Source organism: Seriola dumerili, unplaced genomic scaffold (assembly GCF_002260705.1).
Source record: "Seriola dumerili isolate Sdu_G_001 unplaced genomic scaffold, Sdu_1.0 BDQW01000190.1, whole genome shotgun sequence".
NCBI classification, from domain to species: Eukaryota; Metazoa; Chordata; class Actinopteri; order Carangiformes; family Carangidae; genus Seriola; species Seriola dumerili.
The window spans coordinates 702,335-719,057 of record NW_019174445.1 but is presented as its reverse complement, the minus strand read 5'-3'; the positions used below and the strand labels follow the sequence as shown (position 1 = coordinate 719,057).

Here is a 16,723-nt window from a genome sequence, read left to right as displayed (position 1 = left end):
CCATGGACTAGCTTAATTTACAGCTAACGGCTAAAACATTAGCACTGACAACTAGCATGAAAAATATCTACGCAGACTCACAATGAACATGACATAAGTTTCATAAGAGTTGAACTACATAGCAGACAGTGCTATTACAAAAATAAATTAAGTAATACATTTTTTTTTTTTTAAACTGTCTTACCTCAAAATTTGTTTTTATTCCTCCGCGCCGGGAACAGTCAGAGCTGGAGGCATATTGTTGTCCGTCCGTCCGTCCGTCCATTTCTCATGGACACGATATCTCAGTTACACCTTGACGGAACTTCTTCAGATTTGGCGCAAATATTTACTCGGGTTTTGTACGAAATCACTCACCCGTTCACTCTGTCCTGCTACCTATCCAGGCATTTCTATGTAGAGGACTCTATCGTCAGCCCATCCGCAAAATGAAGCAACATTTTCGGACCGTTTTTTTTTGTCTTTCAGCGCGAGCGCCATGCATGATGGTATATATTGCCTGGTTAGTGACAACACTTACTTTTTTTTCACTATACATTTGGACAGCACTACAAATGGCGAAATCTTCATATAGTGAACTATTTAGTGAGTAGTGAGTGATTAAGATTTAAGAACGAACTGATTAGATTTTGGGGGTCAAAGGTCAAAGGTCACAAAACGCAGTTTTGGCCTTGTGAATGCAATATCTCTGTAACACCTTGAGGGAATTTCTTCAAATTTGGTAAAAACATTCACTTGTACTCAAGGACAAACTGATTAGAATTTGGTGGCTAAAGGTCAAAGTTCAAAGGTCAGGGTCACGGTGACCTCACAAACCATGATTTTGGACTTTTGAAAGCAATAGCTCAAGAACTATGCAGGGAATCCCTTCAAATCTCACACCTTCAGGGAATTTTTTTTAGAAATTTGGTACAAACCTTCATTTGGACTCAAGGAGAAACTGATTAGATGATGATTTTGTGGTCCAAAGGTCAAGGTCACAGTGACCTTAGAAAACATTTTTTTGCCATTATTCAAGATGTAATTATGCAATTATGACAAAATTTCACACAAATGGTTAATATCTTATATGATTCTGGATAAACAGGGATGTAACCTGAATTTAGTCTGAGTGACGAAGGCAGACAACCGCGAGGCAATAATTCTAGTTTCCTTCTAAGATATTCTGTGTCTGACACAGGGAGCTACTTCCTCACATGTGCAATAAGGACTAAATCAAGCAGGTATAGAGTGAATCAGGTGATTCATAACTTGGTCCTGATTGGAGAAATTGGAAGTGTTACAACTGACCCATGTTACAACCATCCCTGGTCTCCTCTGTTCTCTCAAGTATTTCCTAAATTATCCAAATTAATCAGCCCCAGTAAACAATGTAAGAAATAAACAGTTAATTCACGTTATCACTATAGTAAACAGTGTTATACAGATTCAGCACCATGGACAGCGGCCATAAAACAGCCTGCTTCTACCAGCTGCTACAGTGAGATGCATTTTCTGAATTTTTGTAAAACCCATAACATTTTACATGCATGTTGTACTAACAACTAAAATAGAACCGCTGTAACAAGTTAATCAATAACCAGTCTCGTGGTATTCTTTATTTTTGGGGGTGCAGAATTCAAAAACATCTGCTGTTGTCACCTACAGGCACACTGCTGGTGTTACTTCATTTTGACTTCCCCCGATGAGGAAACGCAGCCAAGCTGGGGCACCAGTGTGGCAGACTCTGGTTAAAATCTACAGGGGTTAAAATGTAAACATTTAATAGGAAGAGGACTTGAAACCAGAACAATTACAATTATGAGTGCAGCAACAAACACAAGGTTGATTGTGAGTTAACAGCATTTATCTGGCATAACCAACAAAGCTCCAAATAGCTGCACAAACAAAGAGAAAAGTGCATGCGAGCTGATAAGGCCCCTTTTGTAGCAATGCTTGCCATAGTAATTAAGTTCACATTTAAAAGGTCAATTTAATTACAGAGTGACATTTTTTTCCATTTGGTGGTATCTAAACATGCAGGTAGTTTTGGTTTTTGGTTTTATTTGTTGAGATTTGAAGATGTCTTTGCTGCACCAATGTGAGTGAATATATTTTCATTAGTGCTGCTCAAAACAGAGAAAACTACATTTTAAAAAATCAGGAGCAACTTTTATTTTCATTTTCTATGACCTAGATAACCAGATATGATACTATCAACATTTTTCATAGCACTACTTTCTACCAAAGAAGTACCCTTCAAGGAAACACAGTGAGGTTTGTCAATTATCAAGAAAAACTGGCAGATTTTGTTGTTGGAAAGACACGTTGTTGTTTAGTTTTTCCAATATTTTTCATTTAATTGGAGTAGTGCAGATAAATTAATCTTTACTGTACATAGTAAAGTTTCAGATATCTGAAAACCTAAACATATGAAACATATAGTGTGAATCACCAGTGTGAATCAGAAAATGCTTTTCTTTGAATTAGGTGAACTTACCCTCTAAAATCCTTTTTTTCAGTGTGTACTTGCAGTAATTTTGTCTCCCTTCTGTGAGTCGTCTCCTGCATTAAAATTCCAACATTCACCAAAAACTGCAGTATTAGCACTTGGTTACAGGCAAAAATTACTCTGCAAAACTGGAAGAGGCCAGCTTATCTATTGGCTGTTATAAAAAAAAGCAGCTCAGTCTTTGTATGTGTGGAGCAGTTAGTTAGTTTGAAAAAAACAATCTAGTTTTCATCATTTGCAGGACGTCAGATTTCTCAGTGTACCAAGATATATCCTCATATCGGATGTTAGCACAGGCCAAGAGGTTGTTTATATTTCATGACTATAGTTTTGCAGGTGATATCCATTCAAATAACAGTAAGTCAGTGAAGCTGCAAAGATTTTAGGTTTCTAGAAAACAAAAAGAGCATCAGTCATAAATATAACACTGCAACATCAGTTGAAATTAACTTTCTTCGACATAATGTTCTATTTTCGTCTGATATCTTCCTGTAACATAATGATTTGATGTACCCTGATGGACTCTCATATACACACATACACACACAACCATACTGTACATGTGCAGTATAAATGATATGTTGTCCATGCTTGGCTGATTGCTCTTATGTTCCACTCAGGTGACTGACTCTGATTGCTGCACATGCACAAATGCATGGATAACCTTCAGGCCATTACATCTGCTTGCACACAGTGCCATCAATCACTGAGGTCTATAATAAACCACATACCAACTTACAGCTGCAGATGTGTGTCCTGTTTCTTTTACGTCAGCTGGCTTGGTACAAATTTGTATTTTTTTTTCCTAGCTTTTACGAAATAGAATAGTCTTACTGCGTTACTGTTTTTTGATGCAGTTTTATGTCTTCAGGCTATTGTTTTTTTGTCTCACTGTGTCTGCTTGTCTTTTTCACATAGCCAACATTCTGTTTATTGCTTCTCAGCCTACTCCTCCCCCACATTATATTCTCCAACTGTGTGGAGTCATCTGAAGGAGTTGGTGGTGAGTTGGGGAGAGTATAGGGTGGAGGGATTTTCAGATGCAAAATTTCTTTCAAAATTGTAACTCAACCTCCTACTTTGTCCTGAGTCACAGTCTGCAATATAAAATGACTCAGAGTTTTCTGACTTGTCGCAATTATCAAAATGATTAAAAAATGCATCTCACAGTCACATTCACACCTTTCCCCCTGCAAACAATGGCAGGTGGGAACTAAAAGTGCTCCATACTAAAGGGGTTTTAAATAACCAAATTAAATGTTACACTTACAAATTATAATAATTATAATATTATAATAATTATATACATATACAACATATATATATATATATATATATATACGGGCCTCAAACCCTTCACACAGAGGGAAAGAGCAGAGTGTGTTATATATATATATATATATATATATGAAATACAGTAAGTACAGCAACCGATAATAAAATTATAGAATAAACTTAATGAAATTACATTAACTAGTAATATAATAAACTCAAATAATATTTCATCTCTTAATATACAACACAACTTACTATGGAATTGTGGTATCATTGAATAAACCTGGTGCTTTCATCAGCCCAATTCAATTTATTTATCACCTCTGCCGTTAGGCCCATTCCCCCTTCCGTACGTTTTGACGCACGCTGAGTTACGTAAGCGGAACCTGAGTTGTAAACAAAAACGACAATCATTACATTCCTCTTCTGAGCCAAAAATACACAAGAAACGAAATAAAGACATATCTCGTCGAACGCGGTTTGTTAAAGGCAAGTATCAGTCTATTAACTACGTTAAATTATTTAGTTGCTTACAATGTAGTGAGAGCTACGAGCGGGGAGATATGATTTGTTATGTAATATTCTGCCGTGAATGCTAGCTAGCTAGCTATCGAACTTCATGTTAGCAAATCTGACGTCGATAATGTTCCGTTTGGGTCGGTTCAACTAACATTATCTAGCATTAACGAGTACTAGTTACTAGGAAGTGCTAATTAGTATTAACGTTAACTAGTTCATCGTTAGTTAAAATCCATCGACTAGTTAGTTAACTATATAAGGAAACTAGTCGAATTGTGATTTAGCTTCAGTAATGACGCTACAGGAATATTAAGTCAACACTTTGTTAGTTTATCGCTGATCAGATCACATGTTGTGTCAAAGAACACAATTTCTAACATGTGAAAGACACTGATCTAAGACTTTTTGCCCTTCATGTCGGGTACAATTGTCAATTTGATTAACATTTACACCAGACACCACTTCACTAACGGGATCAGACAGATATAATATTCACTGACTCTCACACCGTGCAGAGCTGCACTTTGCTGAGAGAACCAAGCCCAGGTTACACTGGAACAAACTGCTGCTTAATAAGTCAATTATATTTGAATTTGCCGATATGCACTAGAGAATCAGACAAAAATAAACAGCTCATTGCTTAATAGATACTCTGTGTCTGATGTATTGTCTAAGAATCTCAGCTTAAAACTGTCAAATTTCCAAGTGGAGTTTGGTAGTATGTCTTCTACATCAGGGACAGACTGTGGCGGGATGTTTGTCTCTTGCAAATTACAGCTTTACAAAAGACTAGCAGGCTCAAATGACAACCCTGGAATATTGTGACATTCTAAGAAAACTAGAATACATATCTCATAACATATCCTGACAACTTGTCTCCCCCACCTCTGTGTATTTTTAAATAGGTTCCAGATGTGTGGCAGTGCTTGATGCAAGTGCTAGCACATTACTGTAAGAAGACATACTTTGGTGTTGTAGGCCTGCAGAAAGGACTGCAGCTGGCATGTCTAGGAAACAGACATCGAAACCTGTGCGGAGCAATAAAAAGAGCGAACTGGAACGCAAGAGGGATGAGCGGGCAGCACGTCGGGCCATTGTAAAGGACCGCAAGAACCGGCCTCAGGATGGTGATGAAGGAGCAGAGTTTGTCAGTTTCTCCAATCAGCTCCAGGCACTGGGGCTCAAGCTGAGAGAAGTCCCTGGAGATGGGTAGGAGCCAGAAAAAGATTGTGGTGTCTAGCTGTGCTTTGTCTCCCTCTGTGTAGTCTCCTACCACCACTGATACTGTAACACCTCTCTCTTCAATCATATAATATACAGAAACCTTAGCTTCAAGCTGGCCACAGCTGTCTCACCATTAGTAACCAGGAGAAACATAATGTCTCCGGCCTCTATGTCAATTTCCCCCCTGCCAACAGTCAGTAACAATGTGTTGTTAACTAAACTGCAACATTTTTATAGCTGCATGGCTGCTGCACAGTAGAGGCAAATGTCACTAGTGCCATAATTTGTCAGTATTCATCAGTCATGTTTAATAAAAAAAGGTCTAGGGAGCTTGTGTTTTGCAGGACTTCAGTCACTGTTATTGTTCAAAACCCAGAACTTTTGCAGCTCATGCCAACTCTGACAAAGGCACCTGTGAAGTGAAAAACCTTTATTTTGGCTTTATTTCTTGCAGAAACTGCCTGTTCAGAGCATTAGGCGACCAGTTAGAAGGTCACTCCAGGGGTCACCTGCGACTTCGCCAGGAGACTGTCCAGTACATGTCGTCTCATCGACAAGACTTTGAGCCCTTTGTCGAGGATGACGTGCCCTTCGCACAGCACTGTAAGAAAATGACCCAGTGTGTGTGACACTGACTAAATCTGCAAAGGAGATAAAAGACTGTGATCAGATCTGAAGCTTTTGATAAAGCTTCATTCACAGTGAACAATTTTGTGATGTTACCCTACATGATAAGTTCACTGATTTCAAAGGGAGACCATTTTGACCAGCAACTATGCACTGACCCCTGGTGGTCATCCCTTTTGCTTGCAATGGAGCGACAGATTACGTATGTCAGTGGTTCCAAGATAATTAATAGGATAAGAATGAAATTAAAAAAAAAAAAAGATTTTTGTACTCAAATAGTTTTTCAGACTTCCCTCCATTCTTTGCTTTTGAATTGGTTAAACTGATCACAACTGGTACACATAGTGGTTGCAAGTAGTTGTTAAAGGTGTCCCAAATCAACAAGGTTGAGAACACTTTTAAATGAGGCTGTCTTGACTTCATGTATTTTGTGTTTTAGAAGATACACTGTATATTCGTTGTGGCAACACCACAGAAAGTTCAGTGTGATCACTGCTTACGTTTACCTTGTGAATACGTGTTGTTGTGTCTTTCCACCCAGTGTCCAACCTCTCTCAGCCCGGTACATTTGCTGGCAATGACGCTATCGTAGCTTTTGCTCGCAGTCAACAGGTGAAGGTGGTCATCCATCAGCTGAACACACCACTGTGGGAGGTAAGGACACACAAAGACTTTGAAATTACAACATGTAATCTCATGTGCTATTACTCTGTGATATCTAACTCCCTTTGGTACACCACACAGTTTATATGTCGTGTTTTCATGGTAGATAAATGGTGCAGAGAAGCAGGTGTGCAGAGAGCTACACATTGCCTACCGCTATGGAGATCATTATGACAGTGTAAGGCGGATTGGAGACAATTCTGAGAGTCCTGCTCAGCTCCGCATAGAGGTATACTGTAATGTACAAAGGACATCAAATGGGCCAGCATTTAGGAGCAGTTATCCCTTACAATAGCTTAAATCATGTAGTAAATTTGAGAAATTGAGTGAATTATGTGTTTCTGATGATATCTTGCCTTTGCTGTCGCCAGAACATGCAGAATTCACGAGGCCAGCAGCGCGAGTTCGGGGACGGTCAGAGGGACAGGCAGAAAAATCCCTCCCCCACTGCCTCGGAGGAGGACAACGTGATCCTGAGTTCCATCAAGAATCGAGGAATCCAGGGTCAGAAGTTCCACTTGACTCATTAGCTGCAGGAAGAATTAGACTGTGAGGACAAAAGAGCAACAACTAGGAATCAACTTTGTTACACACTTTATAATCATCATGCATTCAAACTTGTCTCTTCAGCTACGTTTTCCATTGATAACTTACTTATATGACTGTTTTCTTCTCAACAGTGACGATCGCATCACCCTGACATGTTCTGTTCATGTGTGTGTGTGTGTTCTCTGCCTGATGAGGAGAACCTGCTCCAGCTGAGTGCAGCAACCATCAATGCTGAATGGCTTGTCGGCTCTGTGCTGGGCCAGTCCTGCCAGGGCCAGTGTGCCTCAGGATCCTGTTCTGCCTGCAGAGCTGCAGCCACAGACTGCAGTGAGCATAAGCAGTCAGCAGAGGGCAGCAACGTACAAAAACCTAAGGTGGACCAACTGACACAAAAGTTTCAGTTTTAGGGATTCTTGTTAATTGTAATTTTATTGCCAAATTAATTGTAATCCAAGTCTATTTTACTTAAAATACTCACTTAAAAACATATTTTTGTTTTCTTCATTCCCAGGTATCGAACAAGCAAAGGAAAGAGCAGCAGAGGCAAGAGAAGAAGAAGCGTCAGGAGGAGAGGCATCGGCAGAAGTTTCTCCAGAGCAAAGGAAGCATGGATCAGAACCAGAACCTGCCGGAAGCTGTTACTTTAGTACCAGCTCTCAACACTCTCAGTATATAGACTGGAGCATGGCCAAAATTACCTACTGCTACTCTAGCTACTGGTGGCTGACGCTGTCCACAACGTTTTGCACATAGTCAGATATGATTCAGTCACAGAGGATGACTTTTCCTAAAGAGAACCCTATAGTTTCTTTCCAAACAAACAGTATAACGGTGCCTGCAAACTCATGTGCGTGAGACGCGTGAAAGTTGTAAAAGACAAGAGAGTGACAAAGAGCACGGCTGTCAGTATTTCCGTTGGGTTTTGATTTAGTTCAATCCCTGGTTGGTGTTGGTGTATGTAGAAACTCCTCAGAGCTGGTCTACCTACCACGCTACCTTTCCCCTTTCTATGCTGGACATCTGGCTTTCCACGACAACCAATGCAGATAATCTCGTGCAGCTGGGCTTTCTGATTCGCCACAGATTGAGGTAACGTTTATTCAGATGTTCAGATCGTTGCGTTTGTTCGATCTGGCTGAAGATGGAAGAAAAGTAAATGCAGAGCGGCAGATGAATGATTGTTATGCACACTGTGTAAGGAATGTGGCAATAAAAAAACAAACAATAAATGATAATTTACTGTTTATGTGCATCAGATAATATATTGCATATTCTCCAGGGTGACATGTTGCCTTTTGTATTAATTTTCCTTGGTGTTTAAGAAAATAACCTGAATACAACAAACTGAACATGAACATAAACAGACATGAGGCACATATCATAAAGACATTCATCCCTCTTAGGTTGTCATGGTGCAGCCGCAGCAGATAAACTGGAGGCAACAACATTAACACGTACTGCAACACAAAAAACATGGATCCCTCAAATTGATGAATTACAAGTTACTTAGCCTGTTACACAGAAACACGACTAATTATACACAGTTACTTCCAATCAAATGGTCCTGGGTTTAACAAATCTAAAGTCACTGTAGCTGTAAACCATTGAATTTGTGTTCATTTGCATAATGAGCTCTCTTGCATTCTGTAATATTAGGTAGGACATGAGCACAGTGAACTGATGATCACGTCCTGTAATGTTCCATAAACCCTGTTTGATTTGTTATTCCACACTATATTATATTGAAGTTTCTGATCCCAGAACAGCAGTTGAGGCTGTAGTGTGCAGCGCTGTTGTATTGGATTGTAATATTGAGAGGTGTTCTTGTTATTTCACCTGTGAAAACAACCCAAGCTCTAACTGACTGACTGTGGTTGATGAGTCACAGGATCCATGTTTCACATCTGGTCTTATCATCAGTTAACATGCGATTACATATTTGACTGGCCGTTATTCTAATTAGAGATTATCTAGCATGTACTCTTTGAGTGGTCAAACTGTTCACTGTAGATGTGTAATTAGTAAACCAAAGTCGATGAATGATTAAAAGCCTCACTGTTTGGGAATACTAGGCTGGACTGGCACCAGCATTACGGGCCTGACAGCTCTGTGGGGGGGCGCACACTGATGATTTAAGAGTAGTTTTTTTCTAACTGGTCATTGGGCATTTAGTTCTTGACATGTTCATAATTTGGTAAATGGGGTTTAATAAATGACAAACTACATCTGAATGCGCTGTCAGTGCTGCGAGAGCTTAGAGAGGAGGTTCGAGGTAACTTTACGATCCTGTCTGTTGACTCAGTGGCTGTCTATTTATCACACTGGGAGTAGGATGTTAAATTTGAATATACTTTACCTTCATGCAATAAAGAAACTGACCAGCTGCACCGAGCTCCAGGAAAACCACTGACACAACAGATTACAAATCATACCAAACAGCAGTCAAATCCGTGTCTTTACATAAGTGGAACTAGACGATGCACTTAAGTCAGGTTATGTGTATTGTGATATCTGATGTGAGAAATAAGGAAGGAAATATAAGAAATGTTCATTTTTTATTAAAACAGCATAAAAAATTACATGAATGGAAGTCAAGGCGAGACTCAGAGATAATTTTGTATTCAACAGACTTGAACTATGTACACGTTATTCTAAACACACTCCTCTGTTGGTAGACAGCCTCAAAGACTGAATCCTACATGCTGGTGTGAATTACATTTTAAAGCAAGACTACGTAACATTATTATCTTATGAAATAATGTTAATGCTGGTACAACAGTAGCACAAGGAAAGACGAAAAGAGTCTTAAAGCCGGCAAACCGCCTCCACAAAGCCACACAGTATTATCTATCAAAAGTTAGCTAGCATTAGCCACCATAGGCTAGTGGTCATACCAGAATATGTGAGGCTGCACTGTATCAGCAGAAACCATAATTGTATTGAATTAAGCAAAGGTGTGTTTTATCACCTGCTGAGACAGTGTGGCTGGTTTTGTTTTCAAGTTTCTGTTTGTGTGTGTGTGTGTGTGTGTGTGTGTGTGGTCATGACAAAATGTGGTCCTGAGACGCCGACTGTAGCGGGAACAAGCACAGAGGTGGTTTGGAGTACTGTGGCAGGTGTTTATGATCTGTGCAAGACACATTCACAGAACCTTACAGGTGTGTGGTTGACATCAAAATGAAGGCCTAGCTCGAAGATGGGTGTGGTCCGACCCATGAGTACAGAGTTCTGATGTACTAATGTAGTAATGACCACTTACCACTCCTGAGTCAGAAAGTCAACATCACCACAAGATGATCTCTAGTTGCTTTTCAATTCAACTTTCCATTTGTAAGAAGGTGAACGTGTTCCATCCTTTAGCAAACTGTACATAGTCTTGCTTTAAACATCTGTGATCCTTGGAAGATAATAAAAAAATACACTCAAAAAGCCGCTTTATACCATAACCACCACTGTTTTTACTCTAGAATAAGGTCTGGTAAAATGTGTGCTGTCACTGAGGTCTCTGGGCAGCTCCATCTGAATGTCAACGTTATTGGGTGATGCAGTTTCACATCAACTCTCCTCCGTATGGATAACGTTCCATCCTTAGTCCTGTAAGTCTTATGATACCTGATGAAAGCTGCTGCCGCTCTAGAAGTCCTGTCGGATATTCTCCTTGTTCTCGTCCCCCTGCTGTTGTCTGAGCTGGGTGACTTCGTTCTCCAGCTGGACAATGGCCCGCTCGATCTCGTAGTTCTTGCTGACCAGAGACACCCAGCTGTTGAGAGGCAGATACAGATGTTAAGACCGAGGGAAATCTAACCTACGTATTCGCTGTAGAGTGATATAAACAAGTGACAACATACTTTGACTCCAGCTCTCGCAGTTTAGCTCCTCCTGCTAACTGATCGTTCTTACGCTGCCAGTTCATATCCTGAATTTGTTTCCTGTGCACAAGGGAAAAAATATCGATTTAATTATTAAATGTGAAAAAAGTTTGATAAAACTTTCAAAAATGTTCCAATGATCATTCACCTGAATTTCTGCAGTTCCTTTTGTGCCATCTCGATCATGAAGGCCAAGTTACTGTAGGGAGAGGATAAAATAAAATGTTATTCTTCAGTGTTTAGACCTGTTTTACAGCGAGTTACTGTCTGTGAGAGAAGGCTGCTGTCACATACTCATTGTAGACTTTCCATGCGTTGGTTCCATATTGTGACATGAGCTCCAGGTTCTCGATGCGGACTGCCTGGTGCTCTAGCTGGGCCATCGAGTTGTTGACGCACTCCTGCCACGCTGTGATGTCGTTCTTCTGTCCAGCTGACGGCGCGGGCAGCTCGTATCTCCACAGGGAGGAAAAGGTCAAATGTAATGATCAACATTTGGAGCCAAAGAGCAGAAATAACATTACAAGAAAGAGACTTTTTTATTATGCCTCTGCACCAGCGAGAGCCAGATCATGGTCAAAGGTCAAGGTCGTGGTGACCTCACAATACACAGTTTTGGCCTTGTGAACACGATCTCTCAGTAACAATTCAAATTTGGCACAAACATTCACTTGGACTCAAGGATGAACTGATTAGATATGGGTGGTTAAAGGTTAAAGGTCAAGGTCACAGTGATCTCATGTTCTTGTGAATGCAATATAAAAGGAACGCCCAGAGGGAATTTCATCACTTCTGTCACACTGTGAACATGTTTTTGACCTAACTCATAAATAAAGTGGGGTTACACCTGAAGCTGCAACTAACTATTGTTGGCATTATATCAATTATTTTTGTAGTCATTATAAATTGTATAAAATGTTTCATATACCAAATTTTCACTTCTGGTTTTACAACAATATGTGCTGTTAGCAAAGAGCACTGGCAGAAAATGGAAATTATTCTGCAGTTATTTTGTTTCTGAAACAAAAGTGGCAAAAGTTCAACAGTTCCAGCTGCTAAAATGTGAATGTTTTCTGTTAATTTTTTTTTTTTTTTAAAGTCATCTGTGATAGTAAACTGAATTTCTTTAGTCAAAACAAAATATTGAAAGATACATCACTATGGGCACTCTTTTCATTTCTTTGCTATTTGGTGATAATCTATAAACAAAATGATGAATTGAGGAAATATCAGTAGAATACTAATGAATGAAAATATGTTGATGTTACAGGAGTGCTGGGTGTACAAGTCTTTGAAACGCAGGTACCAAACCCTGCAGTTTGTCTAGTGGCATAAATATCTAAAGACGGATTCTGATCCTCTTGGCTTATTTCCATTATTTGAATTCACTTGTTGGTACAGGGTCATTTTTCAAACAGCAGTTTTGACTTTGACATGAACTTAAGTGAACTTGACTTTACTTTGAAGTGAAGCACCTGTGAGACGTGGTATAAATAACCTGAAGTAGCTTAGTATCAATGTATCCTTGTATCCATCATTTAAAATATTGCACACCTCACTAAGCAGTATATTTTAATTTAATACACATATAACTTGTCCTCTGAGGCAAATAAGTAAAAAGCAATACGTCTGTCTAAACCATCATGAGGCTCGAACACAGGCTCCAGCAGTGTGTGGGGTTTACCTCTTCATGCTCAGGAGATCCATGGGCTGCCGAGCAGCGAGCCGCTCAAATTCATTCCTCATAATTTCTGTCTGAAGGGTGATAAGAAATAAAAATAAGAAATGTTATGTTATTTCTGTCACACTGGTCGAAGCCATGAGGAAGGTTTCAGACATCTGATTGTCACCTCAAAAGTAGAGAAGTCAGGTGTGGGCAGGTAGCTCAAGTAGTTCTTGGTTGGTCGATATCTTCTGGTCTCCTCCTCAACCAGCGCTGCAGCCTGGGGGACAAAAGGAAAATCAACTTTTTGCACAGGAAAAGCACCTCTAGATGAACCCAGTTTTCAATTGGTAATCAAACACTAGCATCTCATGTCAGTTCAGCGCCAATTCCCTCGTCCTGTAAATACTAGCTGACTAGCATTTCATGCTGTGGAAAACCTTCACTATTTCTACGGTGACATCAAAATATAGAGTAGAAAAAAAAACAAGCCTACTTTTGGTGTGATGATGCGTAATTGAGCACTTAATAAAGGTCTTTTAGTCTTGTTCTATGAGGTGATCAGTAGGACCCATGACTGCATTAATTTAACGAAACTTTCAATATTTGACTTTAGTTTAATGTGGTGAGAAGAATCAGCTTAGGTGCCACAAATAGAGACACACAGACATTTTGAGACGTCACAGCAGAAGAAACACCGGTGGAATTAATATCACTATTGATGGCTGCATTTCTTTTGGGTGCCAATGCTCTGGTAATGTGCATGGTGGCTGATAAGAACACCTTACAAGGACACATTAACTTACAAAAGCACAGCACAGACCGAAGCTGAGTCAATGGGGTAGCGGGAAAAATCTCATAATTGGGATATGAAAGTTGGAATTATGAGATGCGGCCTTCATCATTAATGTTATCAACTACAAGTAAGGATGTCTACTTAGAAAAGAGGTCTAGAGGCCCCTGAGCTCTGTGAGGACTGGCCCCTAACAAAAGCCAAATTACTGCATTAACAGTACTGTGTAAAAGTTTTAAGCACCTTAGAGTGTTCACAAAAAAATTGCATAACAGTTATTTTATATCTTCTGCATCAGTGTGTCGATGTTTGCATGCCATTAAAGAAAGTAACAGACCACTAAAAAAAGCCTAAGGTATTTTTAGGCATATAGCCTAAAGCATGATTAAACAACTGCACCAAACAGGTGTTAATGAAAAACAACATAACATGTAGTTTGAACCAAAACGATTAGCTGAAACAGAAACAGCTGTGTGTGGGGAATAAAGCCTGGTGAACTACAAAGGCGCAAGAGCAAACATAACAGCAAGACACAAAACGGCCATCCTGCATCAGCAAGGTTTCAGAACAGACAGATGTTTCCAGATTTGCTGTTCAAGCTCCTCTGATCCAAAACATAGAGTCATGAAGAATCCTGCTGCACTTAATATGACATTAAGTGATAAGTAGGAACAACTCATTGCATTATGTTAGAAAGCATCCTCACTTTACTTTAAGCGTCTTCAGCCTTTGCACAGTAAGCTATGAGCTAAAGTGAAACACTACCTGCATGCAATATATAATAAAATAAAAAACTAAACAAAAAAATATATTAATGATATATTATTATAGCAAATTAAAGCAAAATATAAGTAGTTTTAATCTGCTGAAATGTACTATTAGGTTCCACTGTGCCACTTCCATCTCTGGGTGTAGCATGGTTAGCTAAGCTAGCTAACATGCTGTTAGCGGTTAGCCGATTCCCGGTCTGATACCAAAGAGCTGCCGGTTAACTCACCGCTTCTCTCACACCTGCTGCATCATAACCTTGGTCAAAATATGGCAAAGCATCGACAAACACTTCACCAGCCACTGAAGCCGTTCCGGCCATTTTTAATCAGTCTGTACTGTTGATTTTATTTCTCTCTTAGCCGAAGCACTTCTCCAGGAAGCTAACTGACTAACGGCAGACCTTTCCGGTCTCGACCTTCAAAATAAAAGCCTTATGTGACACAGCTACTTTTTGCTAGTGACATCTAGTGGAGTGGAATAGTAGTGCTGCTCGATAAAGCCAAGCTGTAAAGTACAAAAATGCAAATGCAAGTACTCTGGTGAAGGTTTTTGCCCTTGATTGTTTTGTACATTTCTTTAATGTAACTTTTAAAAAAGAAAGTCAAAGAATGAAATGCTACAGTGCAACATTTTGATGTGATTATCAAGTTAAAAATAATCAGAATCAGATTTATTTGATTTTTTAAGTATGTTGACACACTCAAGCAATGGATACAATATAAAGATGTTATATACAATATACAGATTATGTAAAAGACAAGCAATATACATCAAGTGCAACTGTGAGTGCCTTATTAGTTTCCTAAAAATGAGCAGAGACTGATGATGATGATGATCACAAAAGGGAAATTAAATGTTAAAACTCAGTATGCAAAGACTAAAAGCATGTGTATTTAATTTTCTGGAGTCAAATTGTGAAATTCTCTGGGGAGTCATTTTAAATGTCAATTTAAATGTTGTTAATTTAATAATATGAGCTTGATGAGCAGTGTTTCTTTTCAGTCTTTTGTCATTGGTTGTGTATGTGTGTGTTTTGATGTTTGCATAGAAGCACACACACATACGCAAAACTTAGAATATAGGTCAGATAAGACCTGATGAAATGTTTATTATGTTGTTTCATGCTTTAATTTGTGTTATGTTCCACTATATTACATTGAAACTCCCCCCAATTTGTCAAGGGAGTCACATGACTCATGACACATGACTCCGTTGAGAACTCATGCACCGCAACACACCCATAGTGCTATGCCACCAGCGAGGACAAGGCCAGTGTTCACTCCAGGCTGCAATCTCTCCTCCTCAAACAGTCAGCTTTCATTATGCTAATTCATGGTGTTCTGATTGGCTATATTGTGTTGTGAGCAGGCTCTTGAACCATGTTCAGCTGTTAAACTCCTTCTTTCTTTTTCTGTCACACAGCTCTCACAATTCACTGAAGGATCTGCTCAAACTTCAACTACGAAGCTGATTATTATTTTTTTTGTTTATTCATACATTTCATACTTTTGATTTCAAATTACATCTATACACATAATCAAGCTATCATTTAATAGCAGGTGATGTAATTGCTGACATAAATTAAGCTCAGATGCAGGCCCGCGTGTTTGGTTATTTACGACGCCCCCCCCCCACCCTCTTCTCTCTCTCTCTCTGGTTATGGCACAAATTGGCGGAGCTCCTCTTGGGTCTCACAGTTTGTTTTCTGCTCTCCAAACCAATTGTTCGACAGAGGTTTTCTTGTGTATGTGTGTGTGTGTGTGTGTGTGTGTGTGTGTGTGTGTGTGTGTGTGTGTGTGTGTGTGTGAATGGGCTGAATGAGAGGCCAATTGTAAAGCGCTTTAGTTGAAAGCGTAAATGCGGTCCATTTTCCCGTCAGGTGAGACAGTTTGGTGACTGTCATTGTTGGAACAGATGAAGGGCTGCTTGCTCTTGTGTGTGCCTGAAAAACCTTCACAGCTGTTTGATTTATAAAACCTTTGTGAGGCTAATTAGTCCAACTCAAATCCATCCAGCTATGACACAAACAGAGCTGTGCTTCTTGGTTAAAAGCTAAAAACTGAGACAAAGGGTTTCCACCTGATTGATGTAAAATGTCTTGTCAGTACTGCTTTTTTCTAACTGTTGGTGATGTTCACACCTGGATACATGTCACTCATCTTAATGAGCTGTTGAGGTAACCATTATCTGTGAAACTACAATAGGTGTTAAAGCAGCAGCATGAAATCTTATTGACACAAAAACTAATGTTGACCTTCACAAACTTTTTTTAATGGGCA

The 16,723-nt window shown here is 39.4% G+C and overlaps 2 protein-coding genes across 3 annotated transcripts; one reads left to right on the top strand and one right to left on the bottom strand.

The window, feature by feature from the left end:
• Positions 1-5,194: 5,194 nt before the first annotated feature.
• On the top strand, positions 5,195-8,586 carry otud3 (OTU deubiquitinase 3). 2 transcript variants are annotated; one of them, XM_022753199.1, is made up of 7 exons: positions 5,195-5,494; positions 5,964-6,112; positions 6,678-6,790; positions 6,906-7,028; positions 7,171-7,304; positions 7,536-7,722; positions 7,860-8,586. In XM_022753199.1, the coding sequence occupies exons 1-7, from the start codon at positions 5,289-5,291 to the stop codon at positions 8,022-8,024; spliced, it is 1,077 nt and encodes a 358-aa protein (XP_022608920.1). In that variant the 5' UTR covers positions 5,195-5,288; the 3' UTR covers positions 8,025-8,586. The 2 variants fall into 2 exon arrangements, with proteins under 2 accessions (XP_022608920.1, XP_022608921.1); XM_022753200.1 differs by lacking the exon at positions 6,906-7,028.
• A 1,381-nt stretch (positions 8,587-9,967) lies between these two features.
• bcas2 (BCAS2, pre-mRNA processing factor) lies at positions 9,968-14,838 on the bottom strand. The gene is made up of 7 exons (XM_022753202.1): positions 14,671-14,838; positions 13,068-13,160; positions 12,902-12,972; positions 11,512-11,673; positions 11,366-11,416; positions 11,197-11,277; positions 9,968-11,108 (listed from the first exon to the last, which is right to left on the bottom strand). Exons 1-7 carry the CDS (start codon positions 14,761-14,763, stop codon positions 10,982-10,984), a joined length of 678 nt encoding a protein of 225 aa, XP_022608923.1. The 5' UTR covers positions 14,764-14,838; the 3' UTR covers positions 9,968-10,981.
• Between the last annotated feature and the right edge of the window lie 1,885 nt (positions 14,839-16,723).